The sequence below is a fragment of the Cetorhinus maximus genome, chromosome 17 (genome assembly GCF_964194155.1).
Source record: "Cetorhinus maximus chromosome 17, sCetMax3.hap1.1, whole genome shotgun sequence".
Lineage (NCBI taxonomy): Eukaryota > Metazoa > Chordata > Chondrichthyes > Lamniformes > Cetorhinidae > Cetorhinus > Cetorhinus maximus.
Window position 1 is genome coordinate 1,105,246 of NC_135895.1, and position 26,047 is coordinate 1,131,292.

The window sequence follows — 26,047 nt, forward strand, 5'->3', positions numbered from 1 at the left end:
AGTGATTATATAGTGGTCAGTGATAACACAGTGGAGGATGATTATACAGTGAGGAGTGATTATACAGTGGGCAGTTATGATACAGTGTGGTGATTATACAGTGGAGAGTGATTATACAGTAGGTGTGATTATACAGTGGGGAGTGATTATGCAGTGGAGAATGATTATACAGTGGGAATGATTTTACAGTGGAAGTGATTATACAGTGAAGAGTGATTATACAGTGGGGCTGGTTATACAATGAGACTGGTTTTACAGTGGTCATGCTCATATGGTGGGAGTGATTATGCAATGAAAGTATTTGTACAGTGGCAGTGATTATAGTGTGAGAGTAATTGTACAGTGGGAATGACTATACAGTGGAGAGGAATTGTGTAGTGGGGAGTGATTATACGGTGGAAGTGATTATATGGTGGGAGTGATTATGCAATGGGAGTATTTATACAGTGGGCTGTGTTTGTACAGTGAGGAATGATTATACAGTGGAGAGCGAGTGTACAGTGGTCATTCATTATACAGTGGATTTGATTGTACAGAGTAAAGTAATTTTACATTGGGAGCGATGATACAATACAGTGATCATACAGTGGAGAGTGATTAGACAGTAGGAGGGATTATACAGTGGGGAGTGGTTATACAGTGGGGAGTGATTAAAACATGGTGGGTGATTGTACAGTGGAAAGCAATTATACAGTGGGGAGTGATTATACATTGGGAGTGTCTATAAGATGCAGTGATTTTACAGTGGGGACAGTTTATATAGTGTGGAGCGATTATGTTTTGGAGAATGATTATACAGTGATAATAACATGGGGAGCAATTATGCAGTGAGAGTGATTATACAGTGAGAGGCATTATACAGTAGGAGGGATTATACAGCCGGGGTGATTATACAGTGAGAGTCATTATACAGTGTGTTTGTTTATACACTGGGAGTGATTATACAGTGGGCTGTGGTTACACAGTGGGAATGATTATGCAATGGGTGTGATTACACAGTGGGAGTGATTATACAATGAGAGTGATTACATAGTGAGGTGTGAATATACAGTGGAATGAATATACAGTCAGAGTGAATATACAGTGGGAGTGATTATGCAATGACAGTAATTATTCATTGGGAGTGATTATACAGTGTGAGTGATTTTGCAATGGGGTGTGATTGAACAGTGGGGTGTGATTATACAGTGGGAGTAATTACACAGAAGTGTGTGATTATAAAGTCGGAGTGATTACTCAGTGGGAGTGATAATACAGTGGCAGTGATTTAATAGTGGGAATGATTATAAAGTGGATTTTGATTATAGTGTGGGGGTGATAATACAGGGGCAGTGATTATATAATGGGAGTGATTTTACAGTGTATTTAGATTATAGTGTGGGAGTGTTTGCACAGTGAGATTGACAATACAGTGACAGTGGTTATACAGTGGGAGTTATTATAAAGTAGGGTGTGATTGTACAGTGGCAGTGATTATACAAAAACAGTGTTTATTCAGTGGGGGTGATTATGCAGTGGCAGTGGTTATACAGTGGGAGTTATTATGCAATGGATGTAATTACACAGTGGAGAGCAATCATACAGTGGGGAGTGATTATGCATTAGCAATGATTATACAGTGGAGTGATTATGCAGTAGGTGTGATTATGCAGTGGGAATAATTGTACAGCGGGGAGTGAATATGCAGTGGGCGTGGTTATATAGTGGGAGTGATTATACAGTGGCATTTATTATACAGTGTCAGCGATTATATAATGGAGGTGATTATGCAGCGGGAGTGATTATACAGTGGGGTGCGATTATACAGTGGGAGTCGTTATACAGTGGTGTTTGATTATGCACTGGAAGTGGTTATACAATGGCAATAATTATACAGTGATGAGTGATTATACAGTGGGAGTGATTAGACATGGGGTGTGAGTATACAGTAGGAGTGAATACACAGTGGCAGTGATTATACAGTGGGAGTGATTATACATGGGGTGTGAGTATACAGTAAGAGTAATTATACAGTGGTGTGTGATTATAAAGTGGGAGTGATTACACAGTGGCAGTGATTATACAATGGGAGTGAATATCTAGACAGGTGTGATTATACAGTGAGGTATGATTATACAGTAGAAGTGATTATACAATGTCAGTGATTATTCAGTGGATATAATTATGCAGTGCCAGTGATTATAGAGCGGGAGTGAGTATGCAATGGGGTGAGTATACAGTGGGTGTGATTACATAGTGGGTCTGCTTATGCAATGGGAGTGGTTATATAATGAAAGTGCTTATTCAGTGGGAGTGATTATATAGTGGGAGTGATTATGCAATGGGGTGTGATTACACAGTGGGGGGTGATTGTACAGTGTGGAGTAATTATACATCGACAACGATTATACAGTGGGAATGATAATACAGTGGGAGTGATAATACAGTGGGAGTGATTATGCAATAGGGTGTGATTACAAGTGGGGAGTGATCGTACAGTGGGGAGTGATTTGAATTGCTGTTGTTATTTCCAGTGCCTAGGTCGATGCCGGGTGGTCCGTCCGGTTTCATTCTTTCTTTGTGACTTTGTAGCGGTTTGTTACAACTGAATTGCTTGCCAGACCATTTCAGAGTCAACCACATTGCTGTGGGTCTGGAGTTACATGTAGGCCAGACCAGGTAAGGACGGCAGATTTCCTTCTCTAAAGGTCATTAGTGAACCAGATGGGTTTTTACAACAATCAGCAATGGTTTCATGGTCACCAACAGACTTTTAATTCCAGACTTTTATTGAATTCAAATTCCACCATCTGCCATGGCCAGATTCAAACCCAGGTCCCCAGAGCATTTAATCTGAGTCTCTGGATTACTAGTCCAGTGACAATATCACTACACCATTGCTGTGATTATACAGTGGGAGTGATTATACAGTGGGGAGTGATTATACAATGGCATTGACTATTCTGTGGGAGTGATTATACAGTAGGGTGTGATTATACAATGGCATTGACTATTCTGTGCGAGTGATTATACAGTAGGGTGTGATTATACAATGGCATTGACTATTCTGTGTGAGTGATTATACAGTAGGGTGTGATTATACAATGGCATTGACTATTCTGTGGGAGTGATTATACAGTAGGGTGTGATTATACAATGGCATTGACTATTCTGTGCGAGTGATTATACAGTAGGGTGTGATTATACAATGGCATTGACTATTCTGTGCGAGTGATTATACAGTAGGGTGTGATTATACAATGGCATTGACTATTCTGTGTGAGTGATTATACAGTAGGGTGTGATTATACAATGGCATTGACTATTCTGTGCGAGTGATTATACAGTAGGGTGTGATTATACAATGGCATTGACTATTCTGTGGGAGTGATTATACAGTGGGGAGTGATTATACAATGGCATTGACTATTCTGTGGGAGTGATTATACAGTAGGGTGTGATTATACAATGGCATTGACTATTCTGTGCGAGTGATTATACAGTAGGGTGTGATTATACAATGGCATTGACTATTCTGTGGGAGTGATTATACAGTAGGGTGTGATTATATAATGGCATTGACTATTCTGTGGGAGTGATTATACAGTAGGGTGTGATTATACAATGGGCAGTGATTTTACATGGGGGTGATTATGCAGTGAGCAGTGATTATACAGTAGAAGTGATTTTACATTGGGCAGTGATTACACTGTGGAAGTAATTATACAGCAGTAGAGATTATACAGTGGACAATGATTATATAGTGGAGTCTGATTGTTCAGTGGTGAATTGTTATACAGTGTGGAATGATTATACTGGGCCGTGTGATTATACAGTGGGCTGGGCAGTGATTTTACAGTGGGAGTGATTATACAGTGCATTTTATTATACGTGCGGTGAGTGATTATACAGTGGGGTGTGATTATACTGTTGCAGTGAATATACAATTGTTCATGAATATACAGCAGCAGTGATTCTACAGTGGGGAGTCATTATATAGTTGACAGTTAATATATAGTGGGGGAGTGATTACACTGTGGGAGTTATTACACTGTGGGAGTGATTATAGAGCCGGGAGTGATTTAACAGTGGCAGTGAGTAAACAGTGGGGAGTGATTATACAGTGATAGTGATTATACAATGATGCGGTGATTATACAGTGGGCTGTGATTATACCATTGGGTGTGTTCATACAGTGGGAGTGATTATACAATGACAGTGATTATTCAGTGGGTGTGATTACAGTGGGGTGTGATTATATAGCAGGAGTAAATATACAATGACAGTGATTAATTAGTGGGAGTGATTATACATGGGGGTGTGATTACACAGTGGGGTGTGATTATACAATGGTAGTGATTATTCAGCGGAAGCGATTACAAAGTTGGAGTGATTATACTGTGGGGTGTGATTGTACAGTGGGGGCAATTATACCGTGGGGTGTGAGTATTCAGTGGGATTGATTGTATAGTGGGGTGTGATTAAACAGTGGGAGTGATTATAAAGTGGGAGTAATTATACAGCTGGGTGTGATTGTACAGTGGAAATGATTATACAATAACAGTGATTATGCAGTGGCAGTGAATGGTGTGATTATACAGTGGGAGCGATTATGTTGTGGGGTGTGATTATACAGTGGGAGTGATTATACAATGGCAGTGATTATACTGTGGAAGTGATTATATAGTGGGCAGTGATTATACAGTGGGGTGAGATTGTACAGTGGGAGTGATTATACAATGTCTCTGATTATTCAGTAGAAGTGAATGGTGTGATTATACAGTGGGAGTGATTATACTGTGGGGTGTGATTATACAGTGGGATTGATTATACAATAGCATTGATTATTCAGTGGGATGTGATTACACAGTGGCAGTGATTATACAATGGCAATGATTATTCAGTGGGAGAGATTATAAAGTGGGAGTGATTATACAGCTGGGTGTGATTGTACAGTGGAAGTGATTATACAGTAACAGTGATTATGCAGTGGAAGTGAATGGTGTGATTATACAGTGGGAGCGATTATGCTGTGGGGTGTGATTATACAGTGGGATTTATTATACAGCGAGGTGTAATTTTACAGTGGGAGTGATTATACAGTGGGGTGTGATTATACAATGGCAGTGATTATACAATGGCAGTGATTATTCAGTGGGGTGTGATTTTACAGTGGGAGTGATTATACAATGGCAGTGATTATACTGTGGAAGTGATTATATAGTGGGCAGTGATTATACAGTGGGGTGAGATTGTACAGTGGGAGTGATTATACAATGTCTCTGATTATTCAGTAGAAGTGAATGGTGTGATTATACAGTGGGAGTGATTATACTGTGGGGTGTGATTATACAGTGGGAATGTTTATACAGTGGAGCGTGATTATACAGTGGGGTGTGATTACACAGTGGGGTGTGATTATACAGTGGCAGTGATCATACAATGGCAGTGATTATTCAGTGGGAGTGATTATAAAGTGGGAGTGATTATACAGCCGGGTGTGGTTGTACAGTGGAAGTGATTATACAATGACAGTGATTATCCAGTGGAAGTGAATGATGTGATTATAGAGTGAGGTGTGATAATACAGTGGCAGTGATTATACAATGGCAGTGATTATTCAGTGAGAGTGATTATACAGTCGGGTGTGATTATACAGTGGCAGTGATTATAAAATGGCAGTGATTATACTGTGGAAGTGATTATACAGTGGGGAGTGATTATACAGTGGGGTGAGATTGTATAGTGGGAGTGATTATACTGTGGGGTATGACTATACAGTGGCAGTGATCATACAGTGGGGAGTGATTATATAGGGGTGAGTGATTATACAGTGGCAATGATAATACAGTGGGGAATGATTACACAGTGTCAGTGGTTATACAGCGGGGAGTGATTATACAGTGACAGTGATTATAAAGTGGGGAGTGATTACAGTGGCAGTGATTATACAGTGGGGAGTGATTATACAGTGGCAGTGATTATACAGTTGGAAATGATTATACAGTAGCAGTGATTATACAGTGGGGAGTGATTACACGGTGCGGGGTGATTATACTGTGGGGAGTGATTATACACTGGCAATGATTATACATTTGGGAGTTATTATACAGTGGGGAGTGATTATACAGTCGGAATGTTTATACAGTGGCAGTGATTATACAGCAGGGAGTGATTATACAGCGGGGAGTGATTATATAGTGGCAGTGATTATACAGCAAGGTGCGATTATACAGTGGCAGTGATTATACAGCAGGGAGTGATTATACAGTGGGGAGTGATTATACAGTGGGGAGTGATTATATAGTGACAGTGATTATACAGTGGGGAGTGATTATACACTGGCAATGATTATACAGTGGGGAGTGATTATACAGTCAGAGTGATTATACAGTCGGAATGATTATACAGTGGGGAGTGATTATACAGTGGGGAGTGATTATACAGTGGGGAGTGATTATACAGTGGGAGTGATTATAAAGTGGGCAGTGATTATAAAGTTGGCAGTGATTATGCAACGGGGAGTGATTATACAATGGGGAGTGATTATACAGTGGGGAGTAATTATACAGTGTCAGTGATTATACAGTCAGAATGATCATTCAGTGGAGATTGGAATGAGCGTTCATTTCCTTACCTGTGGCCCTTCTAATCCAGGAGGTCCTTCGATCAACATTCCCTGAAACAGAGAAAATACAATCTTTAGCCTTAACAAATCCATTTTCATCCGGCTTTTAAAAGAAGTTCCTTCCCAGACCAGGTGTTTTCACCCTCTTTCTGTCTTTTGTTCTTTCTGTCTCTCTCTCTCTCTCTCTTTCTTTCTCTCTCTTTCTCTTTGTCTTGTTCTGTCTCTCTCTTTGTCCGTCTGTCTCTCTCTCTCTGTCTGTATGTCTCTCTCGGTCTACGTGCACGTGTGTCTCTCTCTCTCTCCCTCTCTCTCTGTCATTTTGTCTCTCCTTCTATCTCTCTCATTTTGTTTCACTCTGTCATTTCCTCTATGTTTCCCTTTCTGCCTCTCTCATTTTGTCCCTCTCCCTCACTCTCCTCTCTGTCTTCCCTCGATCTCTCTCCACCTCCCTATCTCTCTTTTCCTGTTTCCCTCTTTCCCCCTGTCTTGCTCGCCATCTCTCTCTCTCTCTCTCTATGTATGAGTCAATACGAAGAGCTGTCTCTGGGTTTGTCTGCCGTTTGTTGCTAAGACAGAACATGGAACTCTCCCATCATCTTCTGAACTGAACCCCTGATCACCTCACTCTCCCTTCCTCCAATATCAGGGAGTTCCTGATGCAGAGAATGAGCCTGAAGTCCTGTACCCATCCAGGGGATCATTTCCTCAGGTTTTGGTTACCCTCTGATCAATGACCTTCAATGAGTTTCATGTACTGAGTGCCAGGGGCTATCTGGCCAAGGGAGGCAGCACACAAGCTCCGATCTCACTCAGGAAGATGGAGAGTCCGTGGCTCAGGCTGAGAGGGAGACTGGTATACACTCAAACTTTGGATCCTCGCCCCACTTCTTGCCTCTGGTTGTTGAAGTTATGAAAAAACACAAGCAGCCAAGCTGAGGTTTTTGTACTTACAGGTTCCACCACCGCTGGCTCGCCTTTCTGTCCTTTCTCCCCCAACAGACCGAGAGAATTAGTATTCACCTGGAAGCAAATAAACATCCACTTCAGTACCTTCTTAAATCCTGGCACACGTCACAGACACATTCCCATACACACCCTAAATCTCACACATATCCAAACACACTCTCATACACATTCACCCCCACACACTCTCACTCTCACACATACTGCTACCTTCCTTCCAACATAAGGTCAGAAGTGGGGATGTTCGCTGATGATTGCACAATGTTCAGCACCATTCGCAACTCCTCAGATACTGAAGCAGTCCATGTCCAAATGCAGCAAGACCTGGACAATATGCAGGCTTGGGCTGACAAGTGGCAAGTAACATTTGCACCACACAAGTACCAGGCAATGACCATCTCCAACAAGAGAGAATCTAACCATTGCCCTTTGATGTTCAATGGCATTACCATCACTGAATCCCCCACTATCAACATCCTGGGGTTACCATTGACCAGAAACTGAACTGGACCAGCCATACACTGGAAGGATCATCAAATGAGGCCCTATGGGTAGAAATAAAAAACACAAAAGGGGCAAACACGCTGTTGGGTGTGTACTATAGGCCCCCAAACAGTCAGGGAGAGATAGAGGATCAAATATGTAATCAGATTTCAGAGAGTGTAAGAATAATAAGGCAGTAATAGTCGGGGATTTTAACTACCCAAATATTAGCTGGGATAGTTTTAGTGTGCAAGGCAGGGAGGGAGAAAAATTCTTAAGTTGCATCCAGGAGAACTTTTTTAGCCGGTACATAGAAAGCCTAACAAGGGAGGGGGCAGATCTGGACCTAATATTCAGAAATGAACCCGGGCAGGTGGAAGGTGTATCAGATGGGGAGAATTTTGGAGATAGTGACCATTAGATTTAGGATAGTTATGGAAAAGGATAAGGTTGGGCTGGGAATAAAAGTTCTAAACTGGGGAAAGGCTAATTTTACTGAGATGAGATACGATTTGGCCCAAGTAGACTGGCAGCAGCTACTTGCAGATAAAACTGAGTCAGAGCAGTGGGAGGCATTCAAGGAGGGAATAGCGAGAGTACAGGGCAAATATGTTCCTGTAAAGACAAAGAGGGGGACCAAGTCCAGAGGACCCTGGATGTCAAGGGACATAAAGGTTAGGGTTAAGGAAAAAAGAGAAGCTTATGGCAGATACCGAGGGATCGATGCGGCAGAGTCCCTAGGGGAGTATAAACAGTGGAGGGGGGGAAGTTAAAAAGGGAATTAGGAAAGCTGAGAGAGTGCATGAGAAAGCATTGGTGGGTAGAAGAAAGGGAAACCCAAAGGGGTTTTTTTAATATTTAAAGAGTAAGAGAATAACTCGGGAAAGAGTGGGGCCAGTTAGGGACCATGGAGATAATCTGTGTGTGGACCCGGAAGACGTGGGTACAGTCCTCAATGAATACTTTGCATCGGTCTTCACAATGGAAAAGGATGACACAGGTATAGACATCAGAGTGGAGGACTGTGAAATATTAGAGGAAATTAACAATGGGAGAGAGGAGATACTAGTGGGTTTAGCGGCCTTAAAAGTGGATAAATCCACAGGCCCGGATGAGATGTATCCCAGGCTGTTGAGGGAAGCAAGGGGAGAGATATCAGGGGCCCTGGCAGTCATTTCAAATCCTCTCTGGCCACAGGTGTGGAGCCAGAGGAATCACAGTAATTCATTTTGATCTGTGAATCTATGCAGACAAGCAAGAGGCTTTATATCAATACTGCTGGCTATTACTTAAAACAATAATGTTTGATTGACTGGCTAGATAAATACTTGTTGTACGTTCCTCCTAATATTCTATATCTATAACTGAACTATTCACAGAAAGAATCTTAACGGCACAGGAGGAGGCCATTCGGCCCATCGTGTCTGCACCAGCTCTACAAATGAGCATTATGACCTAGTGCCATTGCCCTGCCTTTTCCCCGTACCCCTGCACATTGTTTCTATTCAAATAATCATCTCTTGAATGCCTCGATTGAACCTGCCTCCACCACACTTCCAGGCAGCACATTCCAGACCTGAACCACTCGCTGTGTGAAAAAGTTTTTTCTCACATCACATTTGCTTATTTTGCAAATCACTTTAAATCTGTGCCCTCTCGTTCTTGATCCTTTTACAAGTGGGAACAGCTTCTCACTATCTACTCTGTCCAGCCCCCTCATGATTTTAAACATCTCTATCAAATCTCCTCTTAGCCTTCTCCTCTCCAAGGAGAACAGTCCCAAACTCTCCAATCTACCCTCATAGCTGAAGTTTCTCATCCCTGGAACCATTCTTGTAAACCTCTTCTTCACTCTCTCCAATGTGTTCACATCCATCCTATAGTGTGGAGCCCAGAACTGTACACAATATTCCAGCTGAGGTCTAACGAGGGTCTTATATAAATTCAGCATAACCTTACTGCTCTTGTACTCTATGCCCCTATTAATAAAGCCCAGGATACTATATGCTTTATTAACTGCTCTCTCCACCTGTCCTGCCACTTTCAATGATGTACGAACACATACACCCAGGTCTTTCTGCTCCTGCACCCCCTTCAAAATTTCACCCATTATTTTATATTATCTACCCATATTCTTCCTATCAAAATGCATCATCTCACACTTCTCCACATTGAACTTCATCTGCCACCTATCTGCCCACTCCACCAACTTGTCTATGTCCTCTTGAAGTTCCACACTGTCCTCCTCACAGTTCACAACACTCCCAAGCTTCCTATCATCTGCAAACTTTGAAATTGTCCCCTGCACACCAAGGTCTAGACCATTAATATATATCAGGAAAAGCAAGGGTCCCAATACCGACCCCTGGGGAACTCCACTACAAACCTTCCTCCAGCCTGAAAAATATCCATTGACCATTACCCTCTGCTTCCTATTTTTCAGCCAATTTTGTATCCATGTTGTTACTGTCTCTTTTATTCCATGAGCAATAACTTTTCTCACAAGGCTGTTGTGTGGCACTGTATCAAATGCCTTTTGAAAGTCCATGTAGACCACATCAACGGCATTACCCTCATCGACCTTTTCTGTTACCTCTTCAAAAAACTCCAGCAAGTTAGTTAAACACAATTTCCCCTTCAGAAATCCATGCTGGCTCTTCCTTATCAACCCATATTTTTCCATGTGACTACTAATTCTATCCCGAATAATTGTTTCTGGAATCTTGCCCACCACTGAAGTTAAACTGACTGGTCTGTAATTGCTGGGCTTATCCTTATAATCTTTTTTGAACAAGGGCCTAATGTTTGCAATTCTCCAGTCCTCTGGCACCTCCCCTGAGTCTGGGGGACTGAAATATTATGGCCAGTGCCCCTGCAATTTCTACTCTCACTTCCTTCAATATCCTTGGATGCATCTCATCCGGTCCCGGTGCCTTGTCAACTTTAAGTACCGACAGTGTATTCAACACTTCCTCCTTATCAATTTTGAACTCTCCTAGTGACAGAGTTTCCTCGTCTGTCACCATGGCCTGGGTAGCATCTACCTCCTTGGTAAAGGCGGATGCAAAGTATTCATTTAATACCTCAGCCATGGCCCCTTCGTCCATGTGTAAATTCACTTTTAGATCCCTAATTGGCCCTCCTCCTCCTTTTACCACCCTTTTACTATTTATATGTCTATAGAAGACTTTGTGATTCCCCTTTATGTTGGCTGCCAGTCTTTTCTCATAATCCCTCTTCGCTTCTCTAATATGCTTCATCTCCTCCGCACTGAATCTTCTGTATTCCTCTCCGTTCTCAATTGTATTTTCTACCTGACACCTGTAATAAGTGCACTTTTTCTTCTTTATCTTAATTTCTATCTCCTTTTTCATCCAGAGAGCTGGGCTGGAGGACTGCTAACGTTGCCCCATGATTAAAAAGAGATGAAGGGATAGATCAGGAGATTACAGGCCAGTCAGTCTAACCTCGGTGGTGGGGAAATTACTAGAAATAATCCTGAGGGACAAAATATATCTGCACTTGGAGAGACATGGATTAATCAGGGATAGTCAGCATGGATTTGTTAAGGGAAGGTAATATTTGAGAAACTTGATCCAATTTTTTGAGGAGGTAACCAGGAGTGTTGATGAGGGTAATGCATTTGATGTGGTCTACATGGACTTTAGCAAGGCTTTTGATAAGGTCCCTCAAGGCAGACTGGTCAAGAAAGTAAGAGCCCATGGGATCCAAGGCAAAGTGACATGCATGGATCCAAAATTGGCTGAGAGGCAGGAAGCAGAGGGTGATGGTAGAGGGATGTTTCTGTGACTGGAAGTCTGTTTCCAGTGGGGTTCCACAGGGCTCGGTGCTGGGTCCCTTGCTGTTTGTGGTGTATACAAATGATCTGGATTTAAATGTCGGGGGTATGAGCAAGAAGTTCACGGATGACACGAAAATTGTGGTAAATAGTGAGGAGGATAGCTGTAAACTGCAGGAGGATATCAATGGACTGGTCAGGTGGGCAGAGCAGTGGCAAATGGAATTCAACCCGGAAAAGTGTGAGGTAATGCACTTGGGGAGAGCTAACAAGGCAAAGGATTACACTATGAATGGTAGGACCCTGGAAAGTACTGAAGATCAGAGGGACCTTGGTGTGCATATCGACAGATCCCTGAGGGTAGCAGGGCAGGTAGATAAGGTGGTTAAGAAGGCATATAGGACACTTGCCTTTATTAGCCGAGGCATAGAATACAAGAGCAGGGAGGTTATGCTGGAATTGTATAAAATGCTGGTTAGGCCACAACTGGAGTACTGTGTGCAGTTCTGGTCACCACATTATAGGAAGGATGTGATTGCACTGGAGAGGGTGCAGAGGAGATTTACCAGGATGCTGCCTGGGCTGGAGGGTCTGAGCTATGAAGAAAGATTGGATAGGCTGGGGTTGTTTTCCTTGGAGCAGCGAAGGTTGAGAGGGGACCTGATAGAGGTGGATAGGATTATGAGGGGCATGGATAGGGTGGATAGGAAGGCACTTTTTCCATTAATAGAGGGGTCAATAACCAGGGGGCATAGATTTAAGGTAAGAGGTAGAAGGATAAGAGGGGAGTTGAGGAGAATTTTTTTTACCCAGAGGGTGGTGGGAGTCTGGGACTCACTGCCTGAAAGGGTGGTTGAGTCAGAAACTCTCGTAACATTTAAGAAGTATTTAGCTATTCACTTGTGTTGCAATTCAGGACAAAGCAGCCCCACTAGATTGGCACCACATCCACAATCATTCACTCCCTCCACCACCGACGCACAGTAGCAGCAGTGTGTACCATCTACAAGATGCACTGTAGGAATTCACCAAGGTTCCTTAGACAGCACCTTCCAAACCCACAACCACTACCATCTAGAAGGACAAGGGCAGCAGATAGATGGGAACATCACTAGCTGGAAGTTAAAAACAAAAAGCTACTGTGGATGCTGGAAATCCAAAACAAAAACAGAATTACCTGGAAAAACTCAGCAGGTCTGACAACATCGGTGGAGAAGAAAAGAGTCGACGTTTCGAGTCCATATGACCCTTCAACAGTTCTGTTGAAGGGTCATGTGGACTCGAAACGTCGATTCTTTTCTTCTCCACCGATGTTGTCAGACCTGCTGAGTTTTTCCAGGTAATTCTGTTTTACTATCTGGAAGTTCCCCTCCAAGTCACTCACCATCCTGACTTGGAAATATATCGCCGTTCCTTCACTGTCGCTGGGTCAAAATCCTGGAACTCCCTCCCTAACAGCACTGTGGGTGTACCTACACCACATGGACTGCAGCGGTTCAAGAAGGCAGCTCACCACCACCTTCTCAAGGGCAATTAGGGATGGACAATAAATGCTGGCCCAGCCAGCGAAGCCCACATCCCATGAATGAATTTTTAAAAATACAAATATGACAGAATGGTACAGCACAGAAGGAGCTCATTCAGCCCATCATGCTGCTCTGGCCCTTTGGAAGAGCTATCCAATTAGTCCCACACTCTCCTTGCTCTTTCCACATAGCCCTGCAATTCTCTCCTTTCCAACCCCCTCTCCACTGTTGTCCAGCTGGGAGTAATTGCTCTCGCCTGGTTCCGATCTTATCTATCTAATCGTAACCAGAGAATCATCTGTAATAGTTTCTCTTCCCCCTCCCACCCCGTTCCCTCTGGTGTCCCCCTAGGATCTATTCTTGGCCCCTCCTATTTCTCATTGACCTGCTGCCCCTCAGTGACATCATCCTAAAACCCGGCCTTAGTTTTCACATGTACGCTGACAACACCCAGCCCCACCTCACCCCCACCTCTCTCAACTCCCCCACTCTCTCCAAATTATCAGACTGCGTATCCGACATCCAGAACCGGATGAGCAGAAATTTCCTCCGATTCAGTATTGATAAGACTGAAGACACCGTTTTTGGTCCCTGCTCTGAACTCCGTTCCCTAGTTACCAACTCCATCCCTCTCCCTGGCAACTGTCTGACATTGAGTCCGACTGTTCACAACCATGGTGTCCTATCTGACCCTGAGATGAGCTTCAATCCACATATCCACACCGTCACCTAGATCGCCTGTTTCCACCTCTGTAACATCACCCGACTCTGCCCCTGTCTCAGCTCATCTGCTGCTGAGACCCTCGTCCACGTCTGTGTTACTTCCGCACTCAGTTATTCCAACTCACTCCTGACTGTCTCCCACATTCTCTCTCTGCAAACTTGAGCTCATCCAAAATGCACAGGGAGTCCCGCTCCTCTATCATCCCTGTGCTCGTTGACTTACATTGGCTCCTGATCAAGAAATCCTACGATTCTCCAAGCTCTGTGCTTCACATATTCCGGCCTCTTGAGCATCCTAGATTTTAATCGGTCCAGGATCTTCAGCTGCCTGGGCCCTAAACTTGGAACTTCCTCCTTAAACTTTGCCGTCTCTCTGCACCAATATGCCTGTCCAGAATACAATTTCAAACTGACCTCTCTGACCACCTGCTCTAACAACAACTTCTGTGCTACAGTGTAAAATTTTGTTTGATGGCTCTTCCATGATCCACCTGGGGATTTTTATGACGTTACTGGTGCTATATAAATGCAGATTGTTGGTGTGAACAGAAATTTAGAATCTAGGAAAATTGAGAAGGAGGAAATGGAGATTTTGAAGCAATTCTGTTAAAATATGGACTGACACCGCTGGATTTTTAGGTAGCTTCAGGTGGGGTGAAGGTGGGTGGTTTAATTACAGAACAACAAGACAGTGTCTTATAGAGCTCGCTCAGATACAAACAAGAATCACAAACTTCATCCACAATCTGAGCTTTAAAATAAAGCACAATAGGAGGTGAAGGGATTAAAGGTGAAAATTAAGGAAAAGGCAAGTTCAGGACTCGGAATGTAACACTTGTTCACACAGAGAGACAAGGAACTGGAGTGAGGTCCAGCCATGGGAACAAGGAGAGAGACTCCTTTCCAAGGAGAGTCTCTCAGTGTCATAATCCACATCGGCAGGCCCAGTGCAGTACTGTGGGAGTGCTGCACTGTGAGAGGGTCAGCACTGAGGGAGTGCTGCACTGTCAGAGGGTCAGTACTGAGGGAGTGCTGCACTGTCAGAGGGTCAGTACTGAGGGAGTGCTGCACTGTCAGAAGGTCAGTGCTGAGGGAGTGCTGCACTGTCAGAGGGTCAGTACTGAGGGAGTGTTGCACTGTCAGAAGGTCAGTGCTGAGGGAGTGCTGCACTGTCAGAGGGTCAGTACTGAGGGAGTGCTGCACTGCCAGAAGGTCAGTGCTGAGGGAGTGCTGCACTGTCAGAGGGTCAGTACTGAGGGAGTGCTGCACTGTCAGAGGGTCAGTACTGAGGGAGTGCTGCACTGTCAGAGGGTCAGTCCTGAGGGAGTGCTGCACTGTCAGAGGGTCAGTACTGAGGGAGTGCGGCACTGTCAGAGGGTCAGTACTGAGGGAGTGCTGCACTGTCAGAGGGTCAGTACTGAGGGAGTGCTGCACTGTCAGGGGGTCAGTACTGAGGGAGTGCTGCACTGTCAGAGGGTCAGTACTGAGGGAGTGCTGCACTGTCAGAGGGTCAGTACTGAGGGAGTGTTGCACTGTCAGAGGGTCAGTACTGAGGGAGTGCCGCATTGTCAGAGGGTATGTAATTACTGGTTTAAAATCTGATATTTTCTTCCTAACAGCACTGTGGGTGTACCTACACCACATGGACTGCAGCGATTCAAGAAGGCAGCTCACCACCACCTTCTCAAGGGCAACTAGTGTTGGGCAATAAATGCTGGCCATACCAACAATGCCTCATTCCTTAACTTTGGCTTTGAAGCACTTTGCAACGCCCAGAAGTTGTATAAATGCATTTCATTTGGTCTTCTAAAGATAACCCAAGGGCTTCTGAGACATGACTGACATAGGGAGCCTGAACCTAAAAGTGTACTAACTTCAACTTCACAGTGACCCAACTGTGGAATCACCAGGAATAGAGTCACTCTTTGTAGTCTCGGGTGTAGAGTGGCTGAATTACTCGTTATGGTCAGTGGGGTGGAGAGTGACAGAGTAATACTGTGAAACTTCCTTCCTAGAACTCTTTCCTCCCCCAGCTCCTTTTCCTCAATGCCCTTGTCAATGATTTTCTTCAATCACTGAATTTCTCTGTTTCCCTTGATACCAATTTAGGGTCAATTTTCCACTTTTTAGGATTCCATTAGTGAAAGTTATTGTTGTATGACTTCCAAGTTTAAAAGCACAATAAATCAGAGCAGGAGTAGATCACATGGCCAATCGAGCCTGCTCCCCATCTTCCTTTGTGCTAGGTATGACTCCAACCAGCGGAGAGTTTTCCCCCTGACTCCCATTAACTCCAGTTTTGCTAGGGCTCCTTGATGCCACACTCGGTCAAATGCTGCCTTGATGTCAAGGGCAGTCACTCTCACCTCACCTCAGGAGTTCAGCTCTTTTGTCCATGTTTGAGCCAAGGCTGTAATGAGGTCAGGAGCTGAGTGGCCCTGGCGGAACCCAAACTGGGCGTCAATGAGCAGGTTACTGCCAAGCAAGTGCCACTTGATAGCACTGTTGACGACCCCTTCCACCATTTTACTGATGATCAAGAGTGGACTTTTGGAGGGATAATTGGCCAGGTTGGATTTGTCCTGCTTTTGTGTACAGGACATACCTGGGCAATTTTCCACATAGCCGGGTCGATGCCTGTGTTGTAGCTGTACTGGAACAGCTTGGCTAGGGGTGTGGCAAGTTCTGGAGCACAAGTCTTCAGTACTATTGCCGGAATATTGTCAGGGTCCATCGCCTTTGCAGTATCCAGTGCCTTCAGCTGTTTCTTGATATCACATGGAGTGAATCGAATTGGCTGAAGACTGGTATCTGTGATGCTGGGGACCTCCAGAGGAGGCCGAGATGGATCATCCACTTGGCACTTCTGGCTGAAGATTGTTGCAAATTCTTCAGCCTTATCTTTTGCACTGATGTGCTGGGCTCCTCCATCATTAAGGATGTGGATGTTTGTGGAGCCTCCTCCTCCAGTGAGTTAAACATAGAAACATAGAAACTAGGAGCAGGTGTAGGCCATTCGGCCCTTCGAGCCTGCTCCGCCATTCATTATGATCATGGCTGATCATCCAACTCAATAGCCTGCTCCCGCTTTCTCCCCATATCCTTTGGTCCCTTTCACCCCAAGAGCTATATCTAACTCCTTCTTGAAAACGTACAATGTTTTGGTGTCAACTACTTTCTGTGGTAATGAATTCAACAGGCTCACCACTCTCTGGGTGAAGAAATTTCTCCTCATCTCAGTCCTAAATGGTCTACCCCATATCCTCAGACTGTGATTGTGACTGTAATTATCCACCACCATTCACGACTGGGAGTGGCTTGACTGCAGCACCTTGATCTGATCTATTGGTTGTGGGATCGCTTAGCTCTGTCTATCATTTGTTGCTTATTTGGCATGCAAGTAGTCCTGTGTTATAGCTTCACCAGGTTGAGCCCTCATTTGTAGGTATGCCTGGTGCTGCTCCTGGCATGCCCTCCTGCACTCTTTGTGATAGGTTATCGGGGTAGGAGGGATGTAGATTTGAGGTTACTATCAGATCAGCCATGATCTTATTAAATGGCAGAGCAGACTCAAGGGGCTGAATGGCCTACTCCTGTTCCTTATTCATATGTTTGTTATATACAAGGACACCCAAAGGCTTCTGAGTACAAAGGTTACCCAGTTTCTCGCCTTTTATAAATATTCTGCTTTTTTATTCTTCCTACCATAATTTCATACTTTCAGATAATTTCATACTTGCCGACATTATAAAATAAAGTTAACTTTAGGAAGTAGTTAAGACATGACAGGGCAGCTCAGTCGAGTGGGATGCGTGTCCTGTAAAATGTGTGAAGTGTGAAGTCACGGACGCTACCGGTGCCCTAGACGACCACCTGTGCAGGAAGTGCTGCAGCTGCAGAAACTTGAGCTCCGGGTTTCAGACCTCGAGCTGCGGCTGGAGTCACTGTGGCACATCCGGGAGGCTGAGAGCTACATGGATAGCACGTTCAGAGAGGTGGTCACACCGCAGCTTAAGGGCCTGGAGAAAGAGAGGGAATGGGTGACCACAAGGCAGTCCAAGAGAAGTAGGCAGGTAGTGCAGGAGTCCCCTGGGGTCCCACTTTTTGAAGCTGGTGAGGGCGCTAATTCCTCAGGGGAGTGCAGTCAGAGCCAGGTTTGTGGCACCACGAGCGGCTCGGTTGTACAGGAGGGGAGGAGGAAGAAAGAAAGAACAATAGTGATAGGGGATTCATTGGTTAGGGGAACAGACAGGTGTTTCCATGGCCATAACATGACTCCAGGATGGTCTGTTGCCTCCTTGATGCCAGGGTCAAGGATGTCACAGAGCGGCTGCAGGACATTCTTCTGGGGGAGGGTGATCAGCCAGAGGCTGTGGTCCACATTGGGACCAATGGTAGGAAGGGGGATGTGGTCCTGAAATCAGAATTTAGGGAGCTAGGTAGAAAATTAACAAGCAGGATCTCCAATGTAGTAATCTCCGGATTATTCCCAGTGCCACGTGCCAGTGAGTACAGAAATAGGAGGATGAGGCAGATGAATGTGTGGCTGGAAAGATGGTGCAGGAGGGAGGGCTTTAGATTCCTGGGACACTGGGACTGGTTCTGGGTGAGATGGCACCTGTACAAGCCGGACGGGTTGCCCCTGAACAGAGCTGGGACTGAGTTCCTTGTGGGGCATTTTGCTAGTGCTGTTGGGAGGGCTTTAAACTAACTCAGCAGGGTTGTGGGAACCAAGAGAAAATATTAGAGAGGAATACCAGGGTGCACAAAATACTGGGAGGGACAGGTAGCACTAGAATAGAGAATAGTAAGTTAATAGGTAAAGTTGGGGTGAGGGAGAAATTAACAAAATCTAAATCAGGGTTACTGTGCATGTATGTGAATGCACGGAGTATAGTGAATAAGATTGGGGAGTTACAGGCACAGATTGCCATGTGGAAATATGATGTTGTGGCGATAACAGAGACCTGGCTCAAGGAAGGGCAGAACTGGGTGTTAAATATTCCCGGGTACAAGGTGTTCAGATAAGATAGAAAAGGAAGGAAAGGAGGAGGTGTGGGGGTATTGGTTAAGGAGAGCATTGCAGTGCTGTAGAAAGATAATGTCCCAGAGGGTTCAAGGACAGAATCAATTTGGCCAGAGCTAAGGAACAAAAAAGGGTGTAATTACATTGCTCGGTGTAGTCTATAGACCAGCAACTAGTGAGAAGGACGTAGAAGAACAAATCTGCAGGGAAATTAGAGAGAGATGCAGGCATTATAAAGTAGTTATAATGGGGGACTTTAATTACCCGAATGTAGTCTGGGACAGTGGTAGTGTAAAGGGTGGAGAGAGGCAAATATTCCTAGATTGTGTTCAGGAGAATTTTCTACAGCAGTATGTGTCCAATCCAACAAGAAAAGACGCATTGTTGGACCTGGTTCTTGGAAATGAGATGGGCCAAATCGGTCAAGGTCTGAATTGTACCCTTGGCCGGCCCGTGACCGGTCGTGAAATGGGCCCCGACCGTGATTTTACACTAACTGGCCAATTAACGGCAGGCTGAAATACTCAGCGCTGTCAGGATGGGGCCAGGAAGAGAGCAGACAATGACGTTTCTGTGAATGGGGTGAGCGCTGAGAGAGAGCTTCCTGATGGCAGACAGCTGCCTCAGAGAGCTGCAGGCCTGAAAGAGCTAAACTAAAGGTTTTAGAAGCTGAAAAAAAGTGTTCATGTCTCAATCAATTACATGAAAATATAACTGATAAAAATGCTGTCCACAGAAATTTATTTTTATTTTATTTCATCCTGCCCTTGGATAAGGTTTAATGAAAAATGTAAAGGCCGCCTGGTTGGACGGGCAACGAAAGATCAAAGTTAATTGCGCTGTTAATGAGCTTAATTGCCCATTTAATTGTCAGCGGGCACGCTTCTGACTATTGCCTGTGCCCGCCGAGCAAACTATCACACTCGTCCAACGTCTTCTCGCGTGATCTATTGTCCAATCGGGTCGGGCACCCATCTGCCCGCCCACCAGGCATAAAATTCTGCCCCAAGTGTCAGTGGGGTAGCATTTAGGAGACAGTGATCATTGTATTGTATGCTTTAGGATGATGATAGAAAAGGACGATAGGTAATCCAGAGTAAGAATAATTAACTGGACGAGAGCCGACTTCAATGGGGCAAGAACGGAGCTGGGCCAGATAGACTGAAATGAAAGATTGTCAGGAAAAACTGTAGCTGAACAATGGGCTACCTTCAAAAAAGAATTGGTTCGGGCACAGTCAAGGTATATTCCATGGAAAGGGAAAGGTAGGGCAAACAAATCCAGAGCTCCCTGGATGAAAAAGGAGATAGAAATTAAGATAAAGAAGAAAAAATGTGTTTATGACAGGTGTCAGGTAGAATATAAAATTGAGAACGGAGAGGAATACAGAAGGTTCAGAAGGAGGTGAAAAAGCATATTAGAGAAGCAAAGAGGGATTATGAGAAAATCATAAATCAGCCAACATAAAGAGGAATGCCAAAGTTTTTTATAGGCATATAAATAATGAAAGGATGGTAAAAGGAGGGAGGGGCTGATTAGGGATAATCTCAGCAATTACAGACCAATCAGTTTAACTTCAGTGGTGGGCAAGATTCTAGACACAATTATTCGGAATAGAATTAGTAGTCACATGGAAAAATATGGGTTGAGAAGGAAGGTCCAGCATGGATTTCTAAAGGGGAAATCATGTTTAACTTGCTTCCCGGAGTTTTTTGAAGAGGTAACAGAAAAGGTCGATGAGGGTAATGCTGTTGACATGTGGTCTACATGGACTTTCAAAAGGCATTTGATACAGTGCCACACAACAGACTTGTGAGAAGAGTTATTGCTCATGGAATAAAAGGGACAGTAGCAACGTGGATACAAAATTAGCTGAGAAATAGGAAGCAGAGGTTAATGGTCAATGGATATTTTTCGGGCTGGGGGAAAGTTTGTAGTGGAGTTCCCCAGGGGTCGGTATTGGGACCCTTGCTTTTCCTGATATATATTAATGATCTAGATCTTGGTGTGCAGGAGACAATTTCAAAGTTTGTGGATGATATGAAGCTTGGGAGTGTTGTGAACTGCGAGGAGGACAGTGTGGAATTCAAGAGGACATAAACATTGGTGGAGTGGGCAGATAGGTGGCAGATGAAGTTCAATGTGGAGAAGTGTGAGGTAATGCATTTTGGTAGGAAGAACATAGACAGAAAATATAAAATAAGGGGTGAAATTTTGAAGGGGATGTAGGAGCAGAAATACCTGGGTGTATATGTGAATAGATCATTGAAGGTGGCAGGACAGGTGGAGAGAGCAGTTAATAAACCATATAGTATCCTGGGCTTTATTGATAGGGACATAGAGTACAAGAGCAGGGAGGTTATGCTGAATTTACATTAGACACTCGTTAGACCTCAGCTGGAATATTGTGTACAGTTCTGGGCTCCACACTATAGGAAAGATGTGAACACATTGGAGAGAGTGCAGAAGAGGTTTACAAGAATGGTTCCAGGGATGAGAAACTTCAGCTATGAGGATAGATTGGAGAGGTTGGGACTATTCTCCTTGGAGAGGAGAAGGCCAAGAGGAGATTTGATAGAGATGTTCAAAATCATGAGGGGGCTGGACAGAGTAAATAGGGAGAAACTGTTCCCACTCGTAAAAGGATCAAGAACGAGAGGGCACAGATTTAAAGTGATTTGCAAAATAAGCAAATGTGACGTGAGAAAAAACTTTTTCACACAGCGAGTGGTTCGGGTCTGGAATGCGCTGCCTGGAAGTGTGGTGGAGGCAGGTTCAATCAAGGTATTCAAGAGGACATTAGATGATTATTTGAATAGAAACAATGTGCAAGGATACAGGGAAAAGGCAGGGCAATGGCACTGGGTCATTATGCCCATTTGGAGAGCTGGTGCAGACATGATGGGCCGAATGTCCTCCTTCTGTACCGTTAAAATTCTGTGATTATATTGCAGCTGCCATGTTCTTGCCAATTTAACCTGTCTATATCCCTCTGCAGCCTCTGTGCAGCTTCCTCACTCCTTACTGTCCCACCTAACTTTGTATCATCACCAAATTTGGATGTGTTACACTCAGGACCCTCATCTAAATCACATTCTTTTATTCATTCATGGGATGTGGGTTTCGCTGGCTGAGCCAACATTTATTGTCCATCCCTAGTTGCCCTTGAGAAGGTGGTGGTGAGCTGCCTTCTTGAACCACTGCAGTCCATGTGGTGTAGGTACACCCACAGCGCTGTTAGGGAGGGAGTTCCAGGATTTTGACCCAGCGACAGTGAAGGAACGGCGATATATTTCCAAGTCAGGATGGTGAGTGACTTGGAGGGGAACTTCCAGGTGGTGGTGTTCCCATCTATCTGCTGCCCTTGTCCTAGATGGTAGTGGTCATGGGTTTGGAAGGTGCTGTCTAAGGAGCCTTGGTGAGTTCCTGCAGTATATCTTGTAGATGGTACACACTGCTGCTACTGTGCGTCAGTGGTGGAGGGAGTGAATGTTTGCGGATGTGGTGCCAATCAAGTGGGCTGCTTTGTCCTGGATGGTGTTGAGCTTCTTGAGTGTTGTTGGAGCTGTACTCATCCAGGCAAGTGGAGAGTATCCAGGTACATGTACAGTATTCAACTACAGGTCAGTTAGCCTGACATCAATTATCAAGAAAATGTTGAAATCTATTATTTAGGACATGTTAACTGGGAACTTAGATAATCATAATGTCATTCAAGTCAGCATGGATTTATGAAAGGGAAATTGTGTTTGACAAATCTGTCTGAGTTTGTTGAGGATGTAAGCAGTAAAATGAGCAACGGGGAACTGGTGCATGTGGAGTATCAGGTCAAAATCCTGGAACTCCCTTGCTAACAGCACTGTGGGTGTACCTACACCACATGGACTGCAGCGGTTCAAGAAGGCAGCTCACCACCACCTTCTCAAGGGCAATAAATGCTGGCCTAGCCAGCGAAGCCCAAATTCCATGAAAGAATAAAAAAAGTTCCCTTTTCTTCTCTCCCTCCTTTTTTGAATAGCAGGGTTACATTTGCTAACTTCCAATCTGCTGGGACCTTTCCCGAATCTAGGGAATTTTGATAATCATCGCTAGCGCATCCACTATCTCTGCAGCTGTATCTTTTCAAACTCTAGGTTGTAGGCTTTCAGGTCCCAGGGATTTACAAGCTCTCAGTCCTATTATTGAAGATTGCAGCACTGATGGAGGCCATTTGGCCCATTATGCCTGTGCTGACTCTTTGAAAGAACATTGTGCTCAGTCCCACACTCCCCCATTTGGTACATCTTCCTGTAATTCCACTACCCTCAAGAGCTTGTCCAACACACTTTGCATTATCAATGGAATCACCTTCCAACATCTGTTCAAATGGAGCGTTCCAGATCCCAATGACCCCAAGTGAAAACACATTTTCTCATCTCTCCTCCAAACCATTTTCCAGTCCGTTTGAATCGATGATCTCTAATTCCTCACTCACTCGTCAGAGAGAATATTTTTTCTATCTTCTCCATCAAAACCTCTCATCACCTTGAAAACCTTGATTCAGTCACCTCTGAAACTTCTCTGTTCCAAGAGGAACAGTCTGAACCTCTATAAACCTCCCCTCACAATTGAAATTATTCCAGTGCATTTTCTTTACTGATATTAGTCACTTGAAGTTTCTCATTCCACTCATTTCCAGGGTCCTCACACTTTCTAATCTGTCCTTTGTGTCTTCCACTGTGCAGGCTGACACATCTCTTTGACGTCTCTGCCATTTCTTTATTCTCCATTATAATTTCCCCATTCTCAGCCTCGAAGGGATCCATGTTTACTTTCACTGAACTTTTTTATTCTACATTTTGCCAGAAGCTCTTACAATTTGGTTATGTGGCTGGAATTGTGTTCTTATGGTGGGGGTCCTGCCAATAGACCCAAAGGCCAGGGGTGACCCTGTCTCAGCTATCAGTGTGACCCAGAGCTGCATTTCACAGGGGTCAGGCAACCAATTAAAATTCTCTGGGTCTGCCAGCCCTATTAAGGGCAGCCAATCACAAGGCCAGCAGCCCAACAGCGCCATCGGGAACAGTGGCCACTGCTGGGACTGCATGTGGATGAAGAGGACACCACGGAAACACAGTGCCCTCCCAACCAGGTAAGTAGAGTCTGGGGGTACGGGGGCCATTCAGGCAAGACCTGGCAGGGGTGGGGTTGGTGAGGTGGGGGGAAGGTGGCAGTTAGCGAGGGCAGGCAGAGCTGTCACCACGGGTATAACCATTGTCACTGAGGTGACCCCTCAGTAAGTGCCCAGCAGAAGGCCCCCTCCCAAGCAGGTGAGGCAGAGCTTCCCAGGCGTCTTCCCCACATGGCTGAGGGCCCATTCCACTCCTGATAAAATGCCAACAGTGAGGGGGAGAGGAATTGAATTGTCCCTTTAAGTTGCTCAGTTGGCCTGTGGACAGGAGGCCGTCCATTATGTTGGAAAATGAGCGGCAGCGAGAAGATGGAAAGCACTAACCCCCTCCCCCACCCCGCACCCCCCTTCTCTTGCCATTATTTGCACCTACTGCCCCCCGTGACCCTGTCACTTGCAGCCCATCCCCAGAGATGGATTTCTGCCCAGTTTATCCTCAGATTCTATTTTCTCCATTTTTATTAATTTCCTGGTCATTTTTTGCTGAATTTTAAAACCCCCTAAATAAAGTTTTCCTATAAAAATGTCCTGAAAGGGACAATATCGTCAGAACATTTTCTATCTGAGCTGTTCCTCCAGTGGTGTAAAACATCCCAATAAATGCAAAACACCGTGTTGCTGGATATCTGAAATGAAAAACAGAAAATGCTGCAAAAGCCCAGCGGTTCTGACAGCATCTGTGGAGTGAGAAAGTGTTAAGGTTTCAAGTCCAATATGACTCTTTTTTTGGAGCTCCGAAGAAGAGTCATATTCGACCTGAAACGTTAACTCTGTTTCTCGCTCCACAGATGCTACCAGGCCTGCTGAGCTTTTCCAGCATTTTCTGTTCTTAAGAAATCCCAGGGTGTTGCACAGGAGCGATTATTAACCAAAAAGTTGACACCAAACCACAGGAGGAGGTATGAGGACAGGTGAGGTAGTTTTTAAGGAGTATGACTAAAATAGAATTTAACTTACTTAATCAGCATTAAGCAAGTGATGTAATTTAATGGGATGGAGGCAGAGGCTGGGCTCCAAGAGGTTATAAAAATGGCATTGCCTTGTTATCGGACACAGTCAGCCAGTGCTGTCAGCTGAGATCAGGGTAGTGACCTCAGATAACATTTCTTGGGTTTCCTCAATGATGTCACTGGCACTTTGTTTTTGGAAAGCTTAGGAAATGGATATTAATAATGAATTATTAATTATGAATATTAATGACGAATTAGTTTCTAAATTCCTTCATAGCAACACTGGCTGGCCTTCTAAGAATCTTCCATTGTCTGTGAAGTGTTTCAGGAGGTCGGAGGTGCTTAGTGACCCAATCAAAACAACAAATCTTTCCTTTTCCAGTCAGTATTACCAGATATAGCCTGTTGTTGGTGCTGTTGATACAGGATATGTGTATAAGTGAAATGGATAGCCAAGTTGTTATAGAGCTGAGGTGATTTACTTCTCCAGGAACTTCCTGTCTGCACATTCGATTGCAAACCATATCAGTTCTCCCCCAAATTTGAATAAATTTGGAATGAAATCTTAGATGTTCATTTATATATATATTTTTATCCATTCACGAGATGTGGGCTTCGCTGGCTGGGCCAGCATTTATTGCCCATCTCTAACTGCCCTTAAGAAGGTGGTGGTGAGCTGCCTTCTTGAACCGCTGCAGTCCATGTGGTGTAGGTACACCCACAGTGCTGTTAGGAAGGGAGTTCCAGGATTTTGACCCAGCGACAGTGAAGGAACGGTGATATATTTCCAAGTCAGGATG

At 44.4% G+C, this 26,047-nt stretch overlaps 1 protein-coding gene across 1 annotated transcript in view; it reads right to left on the bottom strand.

Annotated features, from left to right (window-relative positions):
- Positions 1-6,604: 6,604 nt before the first annotated feature.
- LOC144692808 (collagen alpha-1(XI) chain-like) overlaps positions 6,605-26,047 on the bottom strand; it is a 145,016-nt gene continuing 125,573 nt past the window's right edge. The window contains exons 9-10 of the mRNA XM_078561883.1: positions 7,559-7,627; positions 6,605-6,658 (exon numbers count right to left, since the gene is read on the bottom strand). Coding sequence (XP_078418009.1) covers positions 6,605-6,658; positions 7,559-7,627 — 123 coding nt within the window. The remainder of the gene's footprint in view (positions 6,659-7,558; positions 7,628-26,047) is intronic.